Source organism: Eschscholzia californica, unplaced genomic scaffold, assembly GCF_041429995.1.
Source record: "Eschscholzia californica isolate CP2 unplaced genomic scaffold, dmEscCali1.0.p SCAF_3, whole genome shotgun sequence".
In the NCBI taxonomy this organism is placed as follows: domain Eukaryota; kingdom Viridiplantae; phylum Streptophyta; class Magnoliopsida; order Ranunculales; family Papaveraceae; genus Eschscholzia; species Eschscholzia californica.
Genome location: NW_028238420.1, coordinates 18442899 through 18464048, shown reverse-complemented (window position 1 = coordinate 18464048; position 21150 = coordinate 18442899). Strand labels below are relative to the sequence as shown.

Genomic DNA, 21150 nt, shown 5'->3' with positions numbered 1-21150 from the left:
TATGAACACATGAATATTTATTGATTTATTAATTTTTGTGTTAATGAGTGGATGAATGCATGTACAATTAAATTTTGTGGTCACACTTTTTGTGATATATTGGTTCGTACACGAGGTTTATGAATTTATTTGAGTGTGGAGGTTTATGTGAATTTGGTCAATGGATCTAAATAGGTTATTTTGTTTTTAATTTGATTTTTTTCTCAAAAATTACAAAACTTGTGCTAGAAACATTTGAACTTACAAAATTAAAATCCACGTTTTTAACTAACGCAAGAACCAACTAACTTTAAGGTTATTAGATGGTGTTACTTTTTGGATGATAAAGTTAGTCCTTGCTCCAAACTCAAAAAACAACATACTCGTGCCCTAAACTCATCACACGGTACTTATGTTTACCCCTTTCACAAAATAACCCTTTTAAATTATCCTCCTAAAGGAGAGATACTACAATTCTTTACGCATTTTGTAGTGTAAAAAATTTCGACCCCATACTGCTGATGTCAAAAAGTGGCTATCTCGGTTATCAATTAGGAAAAAAAACTTCGATGTTGGATCGTCTGTTTGATTGAATGATATTCCGTCTAGATGAACGATACTGCTTCTTTAACTGCCATTCCTCCTTTGAGACTCTTGATGCCCAAGTTATTTAAACACTTAGGATCATGGCCGACTGAGATCTTTAAGAAGATTCAGGATTAAGTTGGTAAGCGTGTGGCGTGCTTCTGCCTCCCCATGTTCAGGGCGTAAGGCATCGATCTTGCTTACGTGGAACCCCTGTACTTCTTGAGAATACCAGGTAAGACCTGGTTGTGTTTTAGGCGAAACAGCGCTGGAGCTCCTTAGATAATCTTGCCGACCTCCCGTTCTATGCTTAGGTGGCAGACCTCTTCGGGTCTAGCTGTCTTGTTGCCTCTAGACGGATTGACCTGTTAGACTTCTAGTCTTTTCTTGACTTCTTGATGAAGGAGATGTCATTCGATCAAAGATGCAATGCGAGCAATTTGTCGCATAGGACAATTGATGAAGAAGATCATCAAGTCCGGATGATGTAGGGATCGTAGTGTTTAGCTAGAAACCAACACCGATCGTCGAATCATGAGGCAATTTGCGACTAACTTCGTCCAGATCCTACCTCAAGTTACACCGATCGACGAATCATGAGACATATAAACATGGGTTAGACCCATAAATATGTCCCAAATAGCCTAAAGAAAGCTTATGCAAAGATAGTTAAAAGGGCCAAAACAAAAGGGTTTTGGGTCAGACACTTAAAGAGGGTTTAAGGCCCATTAGTTGGGTCGACCACACTAATAGGTTCGGCCAGATCTTCCCTTTTAGGGCTTAGTCTGATCGGGTAGAGTAGAGAAAGAAATGAAATAAAAACTAGTTTCTATTTCTGACAAAATCCTTATTCTACTTATATTTTGGCTTTTCGGAAAGGGTTATTTCCCTAATAGCCCCTAACTTTGTGACCAGCTTCTTGCCTAGCCCCTAACTTTAGCAATAATTCCCCTATGGCCACCTTTTTCTGTTATCTTTAACTTTCCGTTACTCTCTCTCCTCCATCTCATTTTCTCTCTCTGCCACATCATCGTCTTCACCAGTCGGCCAAAATTTCCAGCCGGCGACCTTCAAAATTTTTTTTCTCTCTCTAAAAAATTTTTTTTTTTTTTAGAGAGAGAGAAAAAAAAAAGTTTGAAGGTCGCCGGCTAGAAATTTGGCCGGCCGGCGACCCTTGCCGGTGAAGACGGTGATGTGGCAGAGAGAGAAAATGAAATGGAGGAGAGAGAGTAACGAAAAGTTAAAGATAACGGAAAAAGGTGGTCATACGGGAATTATTGCTAAAGTTAGGGGCTAGGCAGGAAGTTGGTCACAAAGTTAGGGGCTATTAGGGAAATAACCCTTTAAGAAACTTGATTAGGGTTGGACTCTAACTTAGCGATTCTATATAAGGCCCTAAGGTCTGAAGAATTCTCAAAGAGATCTCTAACTCTACAACATCAAGTAGAGAAAGAAAGAGAGAATTAGTCCCAATTATCTATTTAGTCTAAAGAAGAAGGTGTTATTCGTCTAACCACTATTGGAGTTCTAGCTGTAGGGTTTTGTATGTATCTAATACACATAATCATCTAACTAATGTTGTAAGCGTAATCTCAATCATCATATGATTAACACTAGTTATTCAGGATCGCATGCAAGAACTAATAATGAACTAGAAACATAAAGAGGATACCTGGATTCGCTTTCCTTGAATTAGATTCCAACTCCTTTATCCCGAAGATGAGAGCTTCATATGTAGCTCCTCTACTTGAGACACCCGAGTAAGCGACTTGATCTCCCTTCTTTGTAGTCCTCTAGTACTCCATTGAAGGTTGAGAAGAAGAACCATTCTTCCTTTGACTCCATAGATAAATTGGGAGTTTTTTCTCTAAAACCTTTCTCTCTCCACTTGGATGTATATTGTGAGAGAGAAGTTGTTTCTCTTGAAAAAAATTCAACCCTTTTTATGTTCTCTAATGACCCTTATATAGAGAAACCCTAATAGGAGTCTCACTCAAATTAGGTTTCAATAAGAGTCTCAGAAAAAGTAAACATCCGAATTTCCCTTAAAACCCTTTTAAGGGAAATTAGGGTTTCCCCTTTAATTTGTGGTGTAGCCGGCCACTTAAGCCCATTAATGGGCTTGGCCTGGCCGGCCCACTCCCACACTATGGCCGGTTTAGATCAACCCATTAATGGGCTATAACTGGACACCCCATAATTGGGGTTTCCATTTTTTCGGGCTTCTCTTTCGAGCCCGATTCTTTCAATCTTTTGGCACTATCAGACTGGATCATATCCATCTATAGGGAAGCTCCCATGAGTCAACTCTCTCCGATCAAGCTACCACTCTTTGGTGTAACCCGTAGTAGGATCCGGTCTATGTTAGCCGCGGATTACCGAAGTAACCCGAAGATCGTAAGCTGCTTCTAGCTAAGCATTGCGGCTCCTAATTGGACCGGACTGGATGATCTTTCGGATAAAGTCATCGTTATCCTAACTGAAAAATTGTACGCATTGCCATCTTGGTAGAAGGGCACTCCTTCGGAAGGACATCTCCTTCAGACCGAAGGACTATATCCTTCACTAGCTAACTTAAAGGCGAGAGATCAAGTTGATTAGAGTGTGTGTCTCAAGTAGAGGAGCAACAATTGGAGCTCTTGGTCTTCTTATTCAACCGGAATAGTTCGTTGTATATTTAGCAATTAAGGTAATCTCTAAACTAACTTGTTTCATTATTAGCTTTTGCATGCGATCCTGAGAATACTAGTGTTAGACATTAGATGTCTGAGATTCTGCTTAGAACACTAGGAGACACCCAAATCTTTTACATTCATCGTTAAAATCTTAAGTCCATAAAATCAAACTAACATGTGAAAGTCAAAAACCATCTTCCCCAATAAACTTATAGAAGAAGGTTGTACAGAGCACATTCTAAAAGGTTATCTACTTTAAAAGTTAGTAAAATAGTTATGCTTCGGAAATCCATCGGTGGATTGGAGCAGGCAAGTAAGATTTGGAATCTTCAATTCAACGAGGTAACCAAAAGATGTTTGATTCTTAAAGAACTAAGAAAATTTTGAACCTCGGGAATTTCAAGAAGGTAAGTGGGAGTGACACGTTTTCTAGGGTCGGCATGCAGAAGACATACTAAGATTGAGAACAACATTGGGATGTTGAAAACAGTTAAGAACTAACTCAATAAGGACCACAGACAAAATGATAAAATGCTTTGGCCATCAAAGGTCTTTGGGATAGATCGAAAGGATGATAGGACTAAGTCAAGAAACTTATTATGATAAGATCTTTTAAAAGTCCAATGCGAAAGACTCTAGAAGAGAAATTCGACCCAAGTCTCATGGCATAGATCTCAGCAAGACTCATAGTCAGTAGGCCCTGATGAGCAAGGACACATGAGAAAGATGTTTATGCTTTGAGCATAAGATTGGTCATGTGGGACATGATTAGCATTCTCCTAAGACATCTCAAATATTTGAACTATAAAGAGATGTTACCATTCAAATCCGGATAAGGAATTCTGGACCACAACTAAAGAACATCCAGAAGAACTATTGGGAAGTATTTAGGATGAATTCTTGTTAAAAAAGTGGAAAAGAAAAGTTGAAAATTTCATACATTGCAAACTTCTAGACATGGAAGGAAAGTAGGTTAGAAAGTGTTCCGAGCTGGGAAATGTTGAAAACTCTACAAATGAAAGAATAAAATTAAAGCTTTAGAAGCCTTAAAAACTAGTAAAGGAATACTAGAAATTATCAAAGAAAATTGAAGCAACTTTCGATTAATTGATAATAAACAAAGGTCGACTCGGATAAGATCCGTTTTTAACTATACTGTCACCTAAGACAAAGTATGAATGGAATCATACAAGGTCTAAGGCATAAGGTGCACTATGGGAATAACCTTGACTAATAAATTGAGTAAGTAAAGGAGTTTACGGAGGAGACTCAAATTTACAAACTCTTGTTATCAGAAATAAATAGTTATTTATTTCGTCGTCTAAATTTGGTTTAGTATTTAAACAATTAACCCGTCGATAATAAAACATTCCAAATAGGTTTGTCAGATACGCAATCTGATGAATGAAACCCTATTAAGTAAACTTGGAATTATTTCATTATCATCTCCCTAGTCCAAAGTCATTGCATAGACGACAATGACTTACGAAGACTAGCACGTGAGGTCGACATAATACCGTTGTTTTATGGGCTATGTGAATAGGGTATTCACGTCGACTACGTGGGTGTATTATTGGGAATATACACTGGATAATCCACAATGAGAGTACATCAAGAGTTGATGAACGTCAAATACCTCTCAATGAAAAGATTAGAGAGATTCCTCAAAATATGAGTGCTTCACTATCTTATGTAAGGAATGTCTGACTTTCGTTTCGTTAAATGTCGCGCCGATAAAAGGAGGTTATAAAGGTGGACACTAGGTCAGGCATGATAGACATGAAGCTGAGTGGGAGTACAAGAATGGAGTGTCCTATTAAATTAGGAAAAATATCTCAGGGCCACTTGATGAGTACCAAGTGAAAATGTGTGGCCATGCTCAAATAGATTAAGTTATTAATCATTTGGGTTGACAGTTGTGCTTGCGATCAAGAAAGACTGGAGGATGTGACGTATCAGATGGGATTCAAATTGACATGGGAATCGAGCATTGCACTTGTTCTAAGTACAAGAGGGGGACTGAAGGAGATGTCCTTCGACCAAAGATGTAATGCGAGCAATTTGTCGGATAGGATAACTTGTTAAGAAGATCATCAAGTCCGAATGATTTATCGATCATAGTGTTTAGCTAAAAACCTACTACAATCGTCGAATCACGAAGCGATTCGCGGTTAACTTTGTCCGAATCCTACATCGGGTTACACCAACGAGTGTCGATTTGATCAAAAGATATGACTAGAGGCATTATACATATAAACATGGTTAGACCCATAAATATGCCCCAAAAGGACTAAAAAAAAGCTTCGGCAAAGATAGTTAAAAGGGCTCAAACAATGGGTTTTTGGCCAGGCACTTAAAGAGGGTTTAAGGCCCATTGGTGGGGCCGGCCAGACATGTCCCTTTAGAGCTTAGTCTAGTCGGTCAGAGTAGAGAAAGAAAAGAAATATAAACTAGTTTCTATTTCTGACAAAATTCTTATTCTACTTCTATTTTGGCTTTTAAGAAACCTGATTAAAGTTTGACAATATACTTAGGAATTCTGTATAAGGCCCTCATTAGAGTTGAATAAGGTGTGGAAAAATCTCAAAGAGGTTTCTAACTCTATAACATCAAGTAGAGAATTAGTCCCAACTATCTATCTAGTCTAAGAAGAAGGTGTTTTTTGTCTAACCACCATTGGAGTTCCAGCTAACTTAAAGGTGGGAGAGCAAGTTGATTACTCGGGTGTCTCAAGTAGAGGAGCAACAGTTGGAGCTCTTGAGATTCTTATTCAACCGGAATAGTTCGTGGGATATTTAGCGATTAAGGTAATCTCTTAACTAACTTATTTCATTATTAGCTTATGCATGAGATCCTGGGAATACTAGTGTTAGATATTAGATGTCTGAGATTCCATTTAGAACACTAGGAGACACCATAACCCTACACTTGACGCTAGTCAACGGTGGACCATGTTATGTGTCAACACGTACAAGCGCAGTCCCGTGTAACATTGAACACCAACCCTACCGCCATAAATGGTATAAGAGGCAATTTTGTCTTTTCTCACCCTTCCCGGGTGTTAAAACACAATATTGGCCTTATATTTATGTAAGGAGGATACTTTAAAAACCAAAAATTTGGGGATAATAGTAAACCAGGTCGGATTTAAAATATTATTTGAAAAAAAACTCATTTTGTAAAACTACAACTTTACCCACGAAATCAACGTGCAAAACATCTTTTAAAATTTCTGAAAAAAATTAGTTTGCTCTCAACAATTTTGTAAATTTCTGAACAAATTCGTTTTTACTCAAAAATTATTTTGCAAAAATACTTTGTATTTTGTCTTTATTTGCATTTGACAAATCCAAACTGACACTAACATTTTGGCTAAAGCATTTTTCGATTTGTCTTGTGAAGAATGAAGTGGTTTCCGCGTTTGTTTTGTTTTGTTTTGTTTTCGACAGCATTTAGACTAATGCATTTTTTAGTTTGTCTTTTGTACAAATTAAAATGTTATGCATATTATCCTTTATATTTGACAATTGCATTAACCGACAAATAATATTTTGGCTAATACATTATATATGTTTTTAACAACATAATTATATATGTTGTCAACATTGTATAACAAGTCAGGGCAATTATGTATGTTATCGACATTTTATAACAAGTCAAGACGTTATTACCTATGTTGTCAACACTTCGTAACAACACATTTATATATGTTGTCCACAGTTTATAACATTATATATATGTTGTCAACATCGAAGAGTAAAAAAGACATTATGATAAAAATATGACTGTCTTGTTAACAACACTATTATATATGTTGTCGACCGTTTTAAAAGTGTTAAAAAATAGGTTTTTTTATTTTATTTTTTCGAGTAAGTTTTTTTTTTCTCTATTTGGGACCAAATTTCGGTCTTTTCATGCATTCTTTCATCCCTAAAATGCCACTCTAAGGCTGTGTTTGTTTTTGGGTACGTCTGAATCTGAAATTGGTTGAATCTGAATTGACTAAACTGAAATGGCTTGATCTAAATTGACTGAATTTTATTACAACTTAGATGTTTGTTTTTTAAATCTGAAGTATTAGGTCTGAATTTGAATTTTGATATTTATGCCCCTATTTTGGTATTTTTGACAAACAAACCCTATTTTGGTATTTTAGACAAACAATCCCTAATCCCAATTTCTATCACTCCTTCTCCCATATCTAAATGAAAACAAACCCTAATCTACCTCTTCTATCTCTCCCCATATCTCTCACAGTCTCTTTAACAAGATCCGGCGAGGTTCAATCTCTCTCTCTGCGTCATTCTCTTTTTCTCTCTCTAACTGATCGGCTAAAACCCTCACCAGATCTCTCTCTCACAGTCGCTCTCTTTGTCCCTCTTTTAGTTCCTCTTTCTCTCTATAACGGATCGTCAAAAATCATCGCCAGATCGTTGTCTCTCAGTCTCTCTCTCTCTAATATATCGACATAAATCCTTGCAAAATCTCTCCCTCTCTAACATATTAGCAGAAACCCACACCAGATCTCTATTTTTCTCAGTTCCTTTCTCTCTTCTAACAGATCCATAAAACCCTCGCCGGATCCAGCGAGGGTACCGCCTTTCTTTCTTTGTTGTTTTAGAGGTGGAAACAGCCAGTTTCTGGTAGTGGTGGCCGCCTGGTTCGTGGTGGTGGTAAAATATTTGGATGTAAAAATAGTTCTAATTCTTAATTCAACAAACAATTCAGATTTTTCTGAATAAGGAAAACAAACATCTGAAAAAAGTTAAAAAACAAACAGCACCTAAGAACATCTCCAATGCAAAACTTAAAAAAAATCTCCATTCATCATATGTGTCAAGTTCCAATTGAGATTCTCACTCCTACGTGGCGTTAATAGAGATCTTCAAATTTTTTTTGTCTCCAATGCGAAACTCTAAAGTTATCTTATTTACTTATGTGACAAAGTTATTTTTGTAAATAAATAATTAGTTATTTAGAAAATATAGGAGACTTGATTTCTATTGGTTGGAAATCAAATATTGATGAGTTGGACAATTAGAGATATCTCAAAGGGACACTCTAGAAATAGATTGTCCTCTTGAGATATCTCTATTCCACTCTCGACACGTCATTTTAGAGATCCAAATAGAATGTTGCATTGGAGATGATTTTTAAGAAAAAACTCTAAAAATTCTACGTGGCACTCGGAATTTCTAAGATTGAGTGTTGCATTGGAGATGCTTTAAGTGCATCCTGCAACACTCAATCTTAGAAACTCTAAGTGCTACATAGGCTTAAAAAAAAATTTTCCTTAAAAACTCTCTCCAATGCAAAACTTAATTTTGATCTCTAAAATGATGTGGCAGTAGTTAAACAAAAATTTCTCAAGAGACACTCTAATTTTCGATTATCCTCTTGAGATATATCTAATTGTCAAACTAATCAATATTTGAATTTAAATCAATAGAAATTCATGCCACATAAATAAAATAAAACAATTTAAGCAATTTGCACGGGAGACACAAAAGTTAAAAAATCTTTATTTTGCCACCTAGAGAATTTTTTGGTTTTGCATTGGAGTTGTTTTAAGAGTTAAAAGGAAAAGGGTTTTATTTCCCAATAACCCCTAACTTTATGACCAGCTTCATGCCTAGCCCCCTATTTTATCGAAAATACCCAGATGGGTCCCTTTTTCAGTTACCGTTATAAGTTTGTTAACTAGTCATCACCTCTCTCTCCTCCATGTCATCGCCTCTCTCTGCCACCTCATCGTCTTCACCGACGAAGGTTGCCGGCAACCAATTTTCCGGTCGACGACCTTAAAAAAATCTCTCTAATGTTCTCTCTCTCTTCCTCCCTGACCACCACCACCAGTCTCCGATGATAACAACTTTCTTTTTCCCCTCATTATTATAACCTCTCCTTTTCATAATTAGGACTTAAACAACTTTTGGTTTTTAGGCACACTCATAAACTCCATAAAACCCTAGACTCAATATGAGACAACTCCATACAACCCTAGACTTAATATGAGACAACTCTATAAAACCCTAGACTCAAACCATGGATACATAACTCCATAAAACCCTAGACTCAAACCAATACAAACTTAATTAGAAAACTATACTGTAACAGAAGTTCAAAGAACAAAAATTTCTCTTCAAATATATACGATCAAACATAATATAACTTGTAATCCACCCATCCAACTTCCTCATTTCCTTTCTTCATCTTCTTTGCTATTAAGAAATCAAAACTCATAGTATTTCAAGGTTGAATTGCAGAAACAACAGGAAGATTGACCTTCTCTTCATCATAAGGCAAGCTCACATAATCTCTATAAATATCCTCTCCAATTTCTTCTCCATGAAAAGCTTTGCAGTGTATGTATAAAACAGCAATTGCGGCTAAATTTTGAAGCATTGAAGCCATTAAAGTAATGGAAACCCCAAAAATTGCAAAAAATGCCAAATCCGAATGAATAGAGAGTCTTCCAACTTCTCAATTACTTTCTCTCTCTACTGACTCATCAAAATCCTTCTCAATTTCCTCTTCCCCGTATGTTATTTAATGTTCCAAAATTAGGGTTTCTACAAACAGATTCATTTACCCTTTTCTCGGACTAACTGGTATTTCATAACTTAGATACTCTTTTTGTAATAATTATTGTAGTTACCCAATTTCGTTATCTTTTGGATTTGGTTGAATTTTTTCCATTTTATTCGGACTTTAAATCATTCCGTATCCTTCGTGATATCTTTCTAGTGAGTTAAGGAGTGGTAATTGGTTGTTGGGTGCTTCTAAAGGCACCGAGCCAAAAAGCTGTTAGCATCCAACTCTATTAGCACCAGGCCCAACTGCTCGTTTCTCTGTTAGCACCGTCCAACTATGTAGGCACCGGTCAAAGTGGAGTTAACCCTAACCCCTCCATCCATTATTTCTCACAAAATCTGAAAATTGGAAATTCCAAACTTTCTCTCTCTAAGCTTTCTCACAAAATCTCACTGTCCATTTTTAATGTTTTTCTTATTTTCTTCTTCCCTTCCCCATCTTTCCTTTCCACCACCGTCAACTTCATTGACACCTCCCACACGAATTCCGGCTGTCATTTGTCTCTCTTCTTTCCCTCTCTTTTTACTCTCTTCTATGTTCCTCCCTTTAATTAGAAGATTGTTTTGTTTGACTCATCTTTAGTGATCCATTCGGGCTGATTTTTAGTCCCTTGAGTCAGAAATAATATAGGTTTGGTTGATTTTATAGTTAGTGAGTTGTGGGATGTAATTGCTGCAGAAAAATGCAAAAGTTGTTACGATTGATGGGTATGAAGATCCTCCAGTCATTGATGAGAATGCTTTGAAAAAAGCAGTTCCTAATCATTAATCAACCAATTGTTGTTGCTATTGAAGGTGGTGGTTGAGCTTTCCAACTATACCAATCTATTCGGCTCTCTCTCTAGCTAAACATATACCAACACACAAGCAATATTGGTAATTTAAACCTAAATCTGTAAGTGTATGTTATCTTAGTACTGATTACCTACGGAGAAGAAAGGCTACGAATTTCTTTAGTAAACACTTTTCCAGGGTATATTCACAGGAAAATGTATTTGGGAACTAAACATAAAAGATTGGCTAAACCTAAAAGTGATAGGTATGCTTTCAGATTAGGAGATAAGTTGATGGAATCTGTACAAAAGAATGGTCGCCGGTAGGTATCGGTGCCGTTGCTGGAGAATGTTTACTCTTTTCTAGGGTTTTGTTTTGGAAGAAAAATTAATTGGGATTCCTTTTGTTTTGGAAGAAGAAGCAAACGAAGGTGAACGTCACCCGCATTAAAAACTGGTGCTTATAGAGAACTCGGGTCAATGACCATTAACCCGAGTCAATAACAATTCCGGATGCTAACAACCGTTTAGCCTGGTGCCTTTAGAAGCACCCTTGGTTGTTTGGTGTGCTCACACTATTTTGTTGTGGATGGATTTTGTGATGGTGGGTTACTTTTTTTTTTTTGTTGAAAGTGATGGTGGGTTACTTTAAAAGCTAGGGTTTTGTGCGATGATGATACTGTAAGCTTGTTTGCTCTGATACCAACTGATGCAGCACGTAGTAGGCAAGAGACAAAAAAGTATAGAGATCGCTCTTGTATGATTGATTAAATTAAACAAAACTTTATTTAATAAACTAAGCTCCCTTAACAATGAACATAAAAGACCTATTTATGGGCTTCAAACCCTAAAATAATAGAAGTCTAAAGTTACTAAAACTCTAAAATACCTAGAATCTAGAAACTTCTAAAAACTAAGAAAATAACCAAACTAGGAAAATGCTAAAAACTAAAATCTTCTCTGAAACAACTAATATTCTGAAACTACTAAAACTAAGAAAATATAGAATTCGAAAACTACTACAAATAAAAAATATTCCTCTAGGTCATCCAATCCCTGACTTGTCACGACCCCACTTAGCATAAAATTCTAATGTTATTTTGTCTGCTGCATTATCCTCCTCGAGTTGGTCAGAATTCGACCTCGAATTTGAATCGTCCTCGTCTGAATAATCACCAGAATATGGTAATAAGTCTTTGACATTAAAAACATCTGAGGAGTGCACATGACTTAGCAACTTCAGCTGATAAGCATTCGGATTAAGTTTTTCAAGTATCTCTAGTGGTCTGATTTTCCTTGTTGATAACTTGTTAGTTTCGCCCACTAGGAATTTGTCTTTGGTTAAACCAACCCAAACATATACTCGCCCTCCTCATACTCCACGTGTTCCTCTAGGCTCGTCCTATAATGAACAATATTCGGTAAGGTCACACTAAGAAATTGATTTATTTGATGTTGAACATCCTTTAGCGGTGGTAAACCGTCAAATAGATCTGTAGTGACACTACAAAAAAAGGTCCAATAGGGACGGACGAAAACCGTCCCAAAATAGGAAAACCGTTCTTAATTGAGTATTGGGGACGATTTTAATATGTCCCTGAAAGTGGCATCCCAAATAATAATTGGGACGGATAGCATCTGTCCCAAAGTTATTTTTGGGACGGTTTAAAACTGTCCCTATATCAATGATTATTATGGACAACATATATCTGTCCCTAGATAATTTGACGGGAATTTCCTCTTAGTAGCATTTGGGACAATTAATATTTGTCCCTAAAAATTTGGCGGGAATTTCGCCTCATTAGTATTTGGGAAAATTAATATCTGTCCCTAAAAATTTGGCGGGGATTTCCTCCCGTTAGCATTTGGGACAGATAATTGTTGTCCCTATCAAAACGACGGTGATTTTTTATTGCGTGTACCTGATGCAGTTAATATTTGTCCTTACAAATTTGGTTAGGAATTTTCCACACAATAATTAGTGTATACAGAATAGAAAATTTTCCTACAAACAATTTAAAAAGCACACATTTATATTAACATGTTTTGAGAAGTCCCTCGAAGAAATTCACAAGCCTAGACGAAAAAAAGGTCAAACCAAAATAAAATAGACTAATAACTATTCCACAGGAAGATAAAAATTATATGAACAATAAAAAATGTAGAAAAAATGTAGAAACACCGTTAGCATATCATCATCTCAACAAAGCTCCATCATTTTCCTATGTCCTGGACACAAAAAACAAAAGGCAACGAAAGCTATTAGTTTATTACCTTTTTCAAAATTAGGACAGGACAAATATACAAACATGTTAAAACTTCTATAAAATTGTTAAAAAAACAAACATACACACACAGACAATCTTCTTCAAAGCGGTAGCTTCATAATAAGTTTGTGTTTATTGTTCTAGTAATCTAACAAGCATACCCTCACGGGTCTTTGCGTTGCATTTAGAAAGAGAGTTCTTTTACATAATAATGTTTCATATTAAGTGTCCAGGTCACTAAAATACCACATTAGTTTTAGAACAATGGTCTAATTCAGTAAAAAAATAACATCAAAACATATTGCGACGCAGCAACAGCTGCAGCCCCTCGGCTGAAGCGACGGAGCAGCAGCTGCAGCCCATTGGTTGTTGCGACGCAGCAGCTGCTGCCACCCCTTCGCCTGTTGCGATGCAGCCACATCCCTTTGCCCTGCTGCATAAGATTTAAGTTGTTGCGATTATAAAGTTGTCTAACCAGATATATAATAGAACCTCACGCTTAAATCACATGGTGAGGTTAAGTTTCATGCGCCCATATGGTTTGGCCTCTCGACATAATCATATTTTTATGATTATATTGATAGATATCAAACATAACAACATATACGAAATGAAAGTTTTGTTTCAGTACAAGTACACAAATTGTTTTCTGAAAAAGTAGTTATATGAACTATACCAAATACCTAATTGAGAAATGTTCAATCATATGCCAATTTTAATTAGTTCTCACTTTATAATCATCAAAGATGAAGTTAGTTCACCAGTTGTAGCTAACATCAACCTAATTTTATGAAGTAAAAATGTACAAGGAAATAGAATAAGGATCAAGATACCATCATCTAATCTACCTATTTGTATGTGAGTGCAGTGTCTTTGTTTTTCAGAGAGAGATTTGTTCAGATGTCCTTTAATTCATTCAAGACTTACAAAATGAAAACTAAAGAAGAAGATAGTCATTGAGTTTTAATATGGTATTAACTATTCATCAGTATTACATACAACAAAGATGACAAAGTACTAATATTCGACTATTTGTGTGATAGATATTATACTACTAAGGAGAGAAGGTTACCTCATGCTAAGCAGAATGTGATGATGACTTTGGGTCGTTACGAGAACTTTCAAAGGAGAAGCTAGGCGTAGAGACGTGTAGCTGTAAAACGAACACATAGGTCTTTAATATCAGTTGTAATGATAACTATATACTAAATCATAATTCTATTAAGAATCTACCTCCCCATCGCGAAGCCGTCTAAAATAAGCCCTCATCTCATCTAATTCCGCATTTGTACTATTAAGTTTATTTTTCATTTCTTCAATTTCTTTTTTCATGTCTGAAGTCTCTTTATTGCTGTTACGAGATTCAACCTGGGAAGATTTTCCCCAAACAGATTTTGCTATACCTTTTCCATAGCACCGGATAAAACCTCTACGTGCAGGTCCCATAACCTTAGCAAATATGATATTTGATCCGTTCTCATATACAGGCAAGCCTTCTTGAGTAACTCTGATCACCAGGTCTCTCATTTTTTCCTTCAAATATTGAAATAACTCTAAGGGTTATAGATTAGTTCGAATATAAAAGAGATAACATAAGTCAATTTTATCATTACCATATTTTCCATTGCTTCTTCTATGATTGGTGTACTTTCCTTCTTTGTGTAAGTTTTCATAAACACTTCCAGTTGAGATGCTGGAGTACCTGCTGGTGCCTCTCTTTGCGGATCTTCGTCTATCTATAAAATTCATCATGTTAGTATGAAAATATATTAGAGAAGAATAAATAGTGATTCTCACCTCAATGGTGTGTTTTCGAAGTTCTTCGATCCACCAGTATGACATGTTTTTAGTTTCTTCTTCTTTTCTTTATTTGTTTTTTCTGCCATAGCCTGTCATAAAAACAACAACAATGACGAAAACAATCCATTATCAACATTAACAATAGTGAAAAAAATAATAAATCATTACAGTTGTATCTCAAAACTTACTACAACTTTTTCATCTGCCCATGTTTTATCGCTTTCCTCCATGATTTCAAGGGAATTTCCTCCGGACAGTTCCTAAACCGTTCTCTGAATGTGGAGAATGGAGTAAAATATTTCCGCTTCATTTCATATTTTTCATCCCTCCAAGCTTCATTTAACCTCTCTTTCACCCAATTAATTCCATCGCCTGGAATGATAAAGTGTTTTTTGATGTTGCGAATTGCTTCTTATTTGTTTTCTTTAGGCATCACTTTCCAACTAATCATGTGAATGGGTAAAATAATGAAATCTCTACCAATTTTTCCAACAAACGATGATAATTTCTTTGAGTTTTTCTTATCCAGTTTCCCGCGATACCAAGTAACTGATAGTGGATCAGTTATTTTCCCCACCCAATCGAATGTTGTTGGCCCTCTTCCTTTCATGTAAGTAGTTTGTTGTTCATGTTCGACCATCTACACTGAAAAAGATACAAATAAAAATTAGAAAAAGATAAAGTTACGTATCTAATGAGCATCAATACAACATTATAAAATAAAATAGAACTATTATTATCAATCAATAAGTAACTTCATGATAAGGAAAGACTTAACTATTAAATATCACAAAATTAATTATTATTCCACGACTTAATAATAAAATAAATATGAAGTGCATTCGATAATAAAAGTCATCATGATCATTAGTATCTTCTTCATCTAAATCTCCATTTTCATCTTCATCTTCTTCCTGTTCAAGTTCGCCTTCAATGTCATATTTTTGCTGAAATAAAAGGGCCTTTAGCAAGTCCATTATGACCTTCTGCTACGGGAAGATTTGCCTCTAAATAGCTCCAAATTTCGATCCCAAATGAAATTAGTATAACTATACAGTATACGAAATAGCTATCACAAAACTACCAAATTCGGACGAAATTCAAAATTCTAAACGGATAGATATGTAGAACAAGTCGAATGGGATTACCTGAAACAAATTTCACTGAATTTCGAATACCGGTCGCGAAAAAATCGACGAAACAAAATTGAGGCATCAAACCGCCCAATTTTCTCTCATCTCGGCTCTATCTTTTTTTTTTTTTTGGCAAAATGAAATGAGATAAGTGAGACCTGTTAGATGAGGTTGGGACGTGGCCTATTAAGAATTTAAGAAGCACCTTGCATGCGTGACAACAAATGGGGGAGTTTTCTTTTCTTTTAAACCAAACAGAAATGGTTTTGGGGAGCCACATGTCATTTTTGTAAATGCCCATGTGAATTTATTTACTTCAAGTCCTTCATTTACATCCATGTTATACACAGGTCCCTCGATAATTATTTTCGATTAATTGAATCTCTAGTGATTGCCATTTAACCCCCAATTTAATTCTTTTCTAAATGCTAAATGGTCCCTCAACTAACCTTAGTCTTCTACATATTTGACCGAAAAACATGGGATGTTACAATCCACCCCCTTAAAAGAAATTTCGTCCCCGAAATTTGGATCAACTCCCTTCTTTTTGCCCTGTTCTTTCGACCAACTCTGAATTTTAGAGAACCTGTCCCATTTCGAAAATCACAAATTCGCTGTATCTAACAAAAATCAATCTGGCTAAACTCTATAAACAAACTAGATCCAATCCTTCATATCCCGAAATTTTCTACATAACCACACGACTCAAGAATATTCAATAACAATAACTATCCTTCATAGGAAGAGATAAAGAAAAATGAAGACCTTTATAGTCTATATATAAGAATAAGTTCTCGTTGATCCCATATCCTCAAAGAAAATTCCATTCTCGATAATATAAGAAAATATTGTTGTCTGTAATATGATAAAATAAAGAATGAAGACCTCCATAATCTGTCTATAAATATAAGTTGTCGTTGATCCCACATCCTCAAAAATATCGTTCTCCATAATATAAGAAAATACCGTTGACTCGATAAAATAAGAAAATATAGAATGAAGACATCTATAATAAATTCAAGTCAACATTGGCGGTGACACTATAATCTCAAGAAAAATATAGTTGTTGTCGATAAGATGATAAAATGAAAATAGAAGACCGCTATAATATTTATATAAGTCGTAGATAAACCAACCGTCGAAAAACATTCTACAACAACTTAAGAACCCCCGATACTTCTAATACCCAACACCAACTCAATCCATATAACCTCTAATATCGAAACATTCCGTCAACCCACTAATCCAGACCCATACTTATTGAAACAATACACGCTCGAAATAACCTGATCAAAGTCAATCTTAACTATCTCTGACGAATCTGATCGAAGTTCATAAATGAAGTAATGTGTATAACTACCATGAGGTCCACAATACCAAGTCTAACTCATCTCCTCATCTACTATTGCCTTAGATACGTCCACAACATCGATATGTCGACTTGTCCAAAATTTACCTCTGAAACCTCTTAACCCTTGACTTTCCTCCCATAACATCTTGTACAACATTGCAAGAAATCTACAACAATCTTAAACCATCCGTCGAGTCTTTCTTTAGCGAGTCAAATGAATCAAGAAACGAAAATCAAAAGAAACAAATACATATATAGCATCTTTTATTCTTGGTCGATTTTAATCTTGAAGCTTTTAGACACCTAATCTTGTCCAATTTTATCTTTCCCTAAAGTCTAGAGCAGTCAATGCTCTAAACTATACACGATTTATCGGTTACCAGAACTAACTGCTCTGATATAGGTCACCAGAACTAACTGCTCTGATACCAACTGTGACGCCCCGTGTCCCAAAATAGACACGACCACGCCCCGGCAATTCACAGACGAGACTAAAATCCGACAGAGTCTCCTCTGTAAATCGAACCGGTCGCACCTACGAAACCTGTCATGCAAACCATACATTCGCATAAACAAGAATAAACTATTAAGCGGAAGCTAAACAAACTCAACTCGGTTTCAGGTCGAAACCCGAACTGAAAAAAATACAAACGCCTCATAAAACGCTGATACCACTTATAAACAACTCTAAGTTTTATGTATATACATATTAGAGTTTGGTTTCGGCAATAAATACATAACTTTAAAATAACGAAAAGTCAATAAACGAAAACCAAGGAAAAAGACGCAACACCTCTAGCCTCGTCAAACAAGATCACCAGCTGGAATACAACTCCGCCTCGAGGCTACGACAGAGCACCTGCACACTAACAGCTAGTAGGGGGTCAGAATACTCACCGACACGAGTTATTCTGGTAGAAGACCAATCCAAAACCCATCACGTTTTCAAAGGTTCATTTAATAAGTTGTAAACATCATGACAAAACGAGTTATCAAACCAGTTACTGTATATACTATATACAAAACGTTTTCCTTAATCTAGCAAGCAATAGCAGTGATTAGCTGCCCACCCATGGTGCGCTCCCAATAAGAGGAGAGTTCCTCAGGAGAACCTAGAGTGCGTTAGATAGTACCAGCCCATTTATGGCACTAGCTAATGCACTACGTCTCCTCGAGAAAGAAACTTACCCCTAGCCGGTAAGCCTCTCTCCCATTAAGGGACTCCGCAATCATTGAAGAGTTTACCTCATGATACATATATACCTTAAGTATCTAAATACGTTTTTCTGATCACCGAGTTCGAATAAGAGAGCCGTCCCCCAATTACCATGGAAGGACCTGAACCTCATTCTCTTCGGTACCCTGTCATGCATCTAATGCGATCTTTCAAAATCAGTTTCATTCATATATCAAAACCAATATTCTCATTCGATTCATTATCTTATCAAACACAGAAGTGGAACAACCAAGAGTCATATTGCCACAAAGCAGAGGGATTCCCAATCAATGTCACCTCCCAGACGAGCGGTCAGGTGTACGTCCCTGAGCCTCGAACTGGAGGCACGAGCACCAATGGCCAGCAAGTGAAGCACTCTACTCCCATAGGTCTCATGACTAGTGTCGCCCACCTCACCGGTCTCACACGGGTCACACCCGTGTCCACATGTCATCCTACCCTCAATGGCTACGTGCCCGTAGGTTGACATAATCCGCAGTCGGGTACATACAAGAAAATCCTAAGTAGTTCACAATCATTGTAAAATCAGTTCGAAAACATTTCTCATATCGCATCAAAACATTTCAAGCATATTTCAGTTCATCACATAAATAGAGTTTCATGTTACCTAAACTCTAGTTATAATGGCGCATATATAACTGTATAATCTAGCATATTCATTATCTATAAAACCATGCTGGATAAAGGATTCAGAACCCCTACCTCAGTCCTTGCATCACCAAAGACCTCCCGCCTACCAGACGACCAAATTCCTCCTCATTCGCATACTCTGGGATAAGGAAGAATAACCAAAACCGAACAGAAACATTGGGTTCTTATACTAAGAACCTTCGTAAATAAAAAGAATCATTAAAACAAAACCATGAAAACTTAAAAGCAAATTCGCTAAATTCGGAAGATTTCAAGTATCTGTCGAATCGATCTCTAACTTCGTACATATGTCTCCTGAATATCAAAAATGCCTACGAACCAATTAACCAACTTCCCATAATTTCTATTTCTCATTTTAGAGTCTCCATAAGCTGACAAATCATATAATGAATTCCATACTATAAATCTATAGCTGAAACTGTTCATTTATATGAAATATGATAAAATTCGGGTAACTATCTCTATTCCAATTTATTTCCAAACTATTCCAAATATGAAATTCGAGCCGTAAAACAATTCGGCAGCACCCCGTCTATATATGGTCACCCCAAAATAGTCCATAACAATCTAAACATGATCCTGAACATAAACCATTAGAAGAAATCGAATAATAATCGTCTAAATAGATCCAAATTTCGATCCCAAATGAAATTAGTATAACTATACAGTATACGAAATAGCTATCACAAAACTACCAAATTCGGACGAAATTCAAAATTCTAAATGGATAGATATGTAGAACAAGTCGAATGGGATTACCTGAAACAAGTTTCACTGAATTTCGACTACCGGTCGCGAAGAAATCGACGAAACAAAATCGAGGCATCAAACCACCCAATTTTCTCTCATCTCGGCTCTATCTTTTTTTTTTTTTTTTGGCAAAATGAAATGAGATAAGTGAGACCTGTTAAATGAGGTTGGGACGTGGCCTATTGAGAATTTAAGAAGCACCTTGCATGCGTGACAACAAATGGGGGAGTTTTCTTTTCTTTTAAACCAAACTGAAATGGTTTTGGGGAGCCACATGTCATTTTTGTAAATGCCCATGTGAATTTATTTACTTCAAGTCCTTCATTTACATCCATGTTATACACAGGTCCCTCGATAATTATTTTCGATTAATTGAATCTCTAGTGATTGCCATTTAACCCCCAATTTAATTCTTTTCTAAATGCTAAATAGTCCCTCAATTAACCTTAGTCTTCTACATATTTGACCGAAAAACATGGGATGTTACATAGATGGTATGGTTAGTCGTGTCTCAACATCCTCCAAGTACCTTGTTACAAATGTCAAACAATCTTCTATCATGTATCCTGCTACAATGCACCCTTCAGGCCGAGCCTTATTACGCCCATACTTCTTTAATGTACTTAAGTATCTACATTTATAACAAGAAATTTTTTATAACATAACCATTGACATTATTTAGTTTATAAAAAGAATAACATATTTAGTCTAAAAAAATACCTTTCCATCGGATACATCCAACGACAATTAACAGGACCACCTAAATTTGCCTCGGATGCCAAATGGATTGGTAGGTGCATCATAATGTCAAAAAATGTTGGCGGACTCCAGTTTGCAGATAATGAGACTAATGCGCGCCTCCAATCTCGTAAAATCTTCTGGTCTACTTACCTTTGTGCATAACTCGGGTAAGAAGGCACTTAGTTCTATAATGACAGAGGAAACTTTATCCAGCAAGATATTTCGAGTAACTAAAGGCAAAAATTGTTGCATAATTACATGACAGTCATGACTTTTTAAACCAATTATTTCCTTCCTTAACTTTTATGCATTCCGAAAAGTTTAAAATGAAGGACATATTCCCTCGGTTCGAAGGAATGGTATCCTTCTAAGGAAATGTCCTTTGACCAAGATGGCAATGCGTACGGTTTGGCGAATAGGATCATAATGACCTTATACGGAAGATCATTAGTCCGGTCGAATTAGGGGTCGTAATGCTAAGCTAGAAGTCAACTACGATCTTCGGAGCGGCTAACATAGACCGGATCCTACAAGGGTTACACATAAGAGTGATGGTTTGAACGGAGAGAGATTGACTAGATATAAAGTGGCAAATAAGTGGATTGGATCCATTAT

General features: G+C 36.2%; 1 protein-coding gene across 1 annotated transcript; it reads right to left on the bottom strand.

Moving 5' to 3' along the window:
• Positions 1-12620: 12620 nt before the first annotated feature.
• Positions 12621-19927, bottom strand: LOC147548824 (uncharacterized). Its single transcript, XM_086672577.1, has 8 exons — positions 19804-19927; positions 19096-19162; positions 14861-15317; positions 14670-14761; positions 14486-14608; positions 14106-14405; positions 13945-14025; positions 12621-12834 (listed from the first exon to the last, which is right to left on the bottom strand). Exons 4-7 carry the CDS (start codon positions 14712-14714, stop codon positions 13951-13953), a joined length of 543 nt encoding a protein of 180 aa, XP_086528703.1. The 5' UTR covers positions 14715-14761; positions 14861-15317; positions 19096-19162; positions 19804-19927; the 3' UTR covers positions 12621-12834; positions 13945-13950.
• Positions 19928-21150: the final 1223 nt, after the last annotated feature.

What these genes read in the sequence shown, in the direction of transcription:
- LOC147548824 (XM_086672577.1), bottom strand. Translation starts at nt 14,714, where the DNA reads ATGTCATACTGGTGGATCGAAGAACTTCGAAAACACACCATTGAG. An exon ending in TTCGAAAACACACCATTGAG is followed by an intron (nt 14,609 to 14,669) that starts GTGAGAATCACT and finishes TGAATTTTATAG; the next exon opens with ATAGACGAAGATCCGCAAAG. An exon ending in GACGGCTTCGCGATGGGGAG is followed by an intron (nt 14,026 to 14,105) that starts GTAGATTCTTAA and finishes TTCGTTTTACAG; the next exon opens with CTACACGTCTCTACGCCTAG.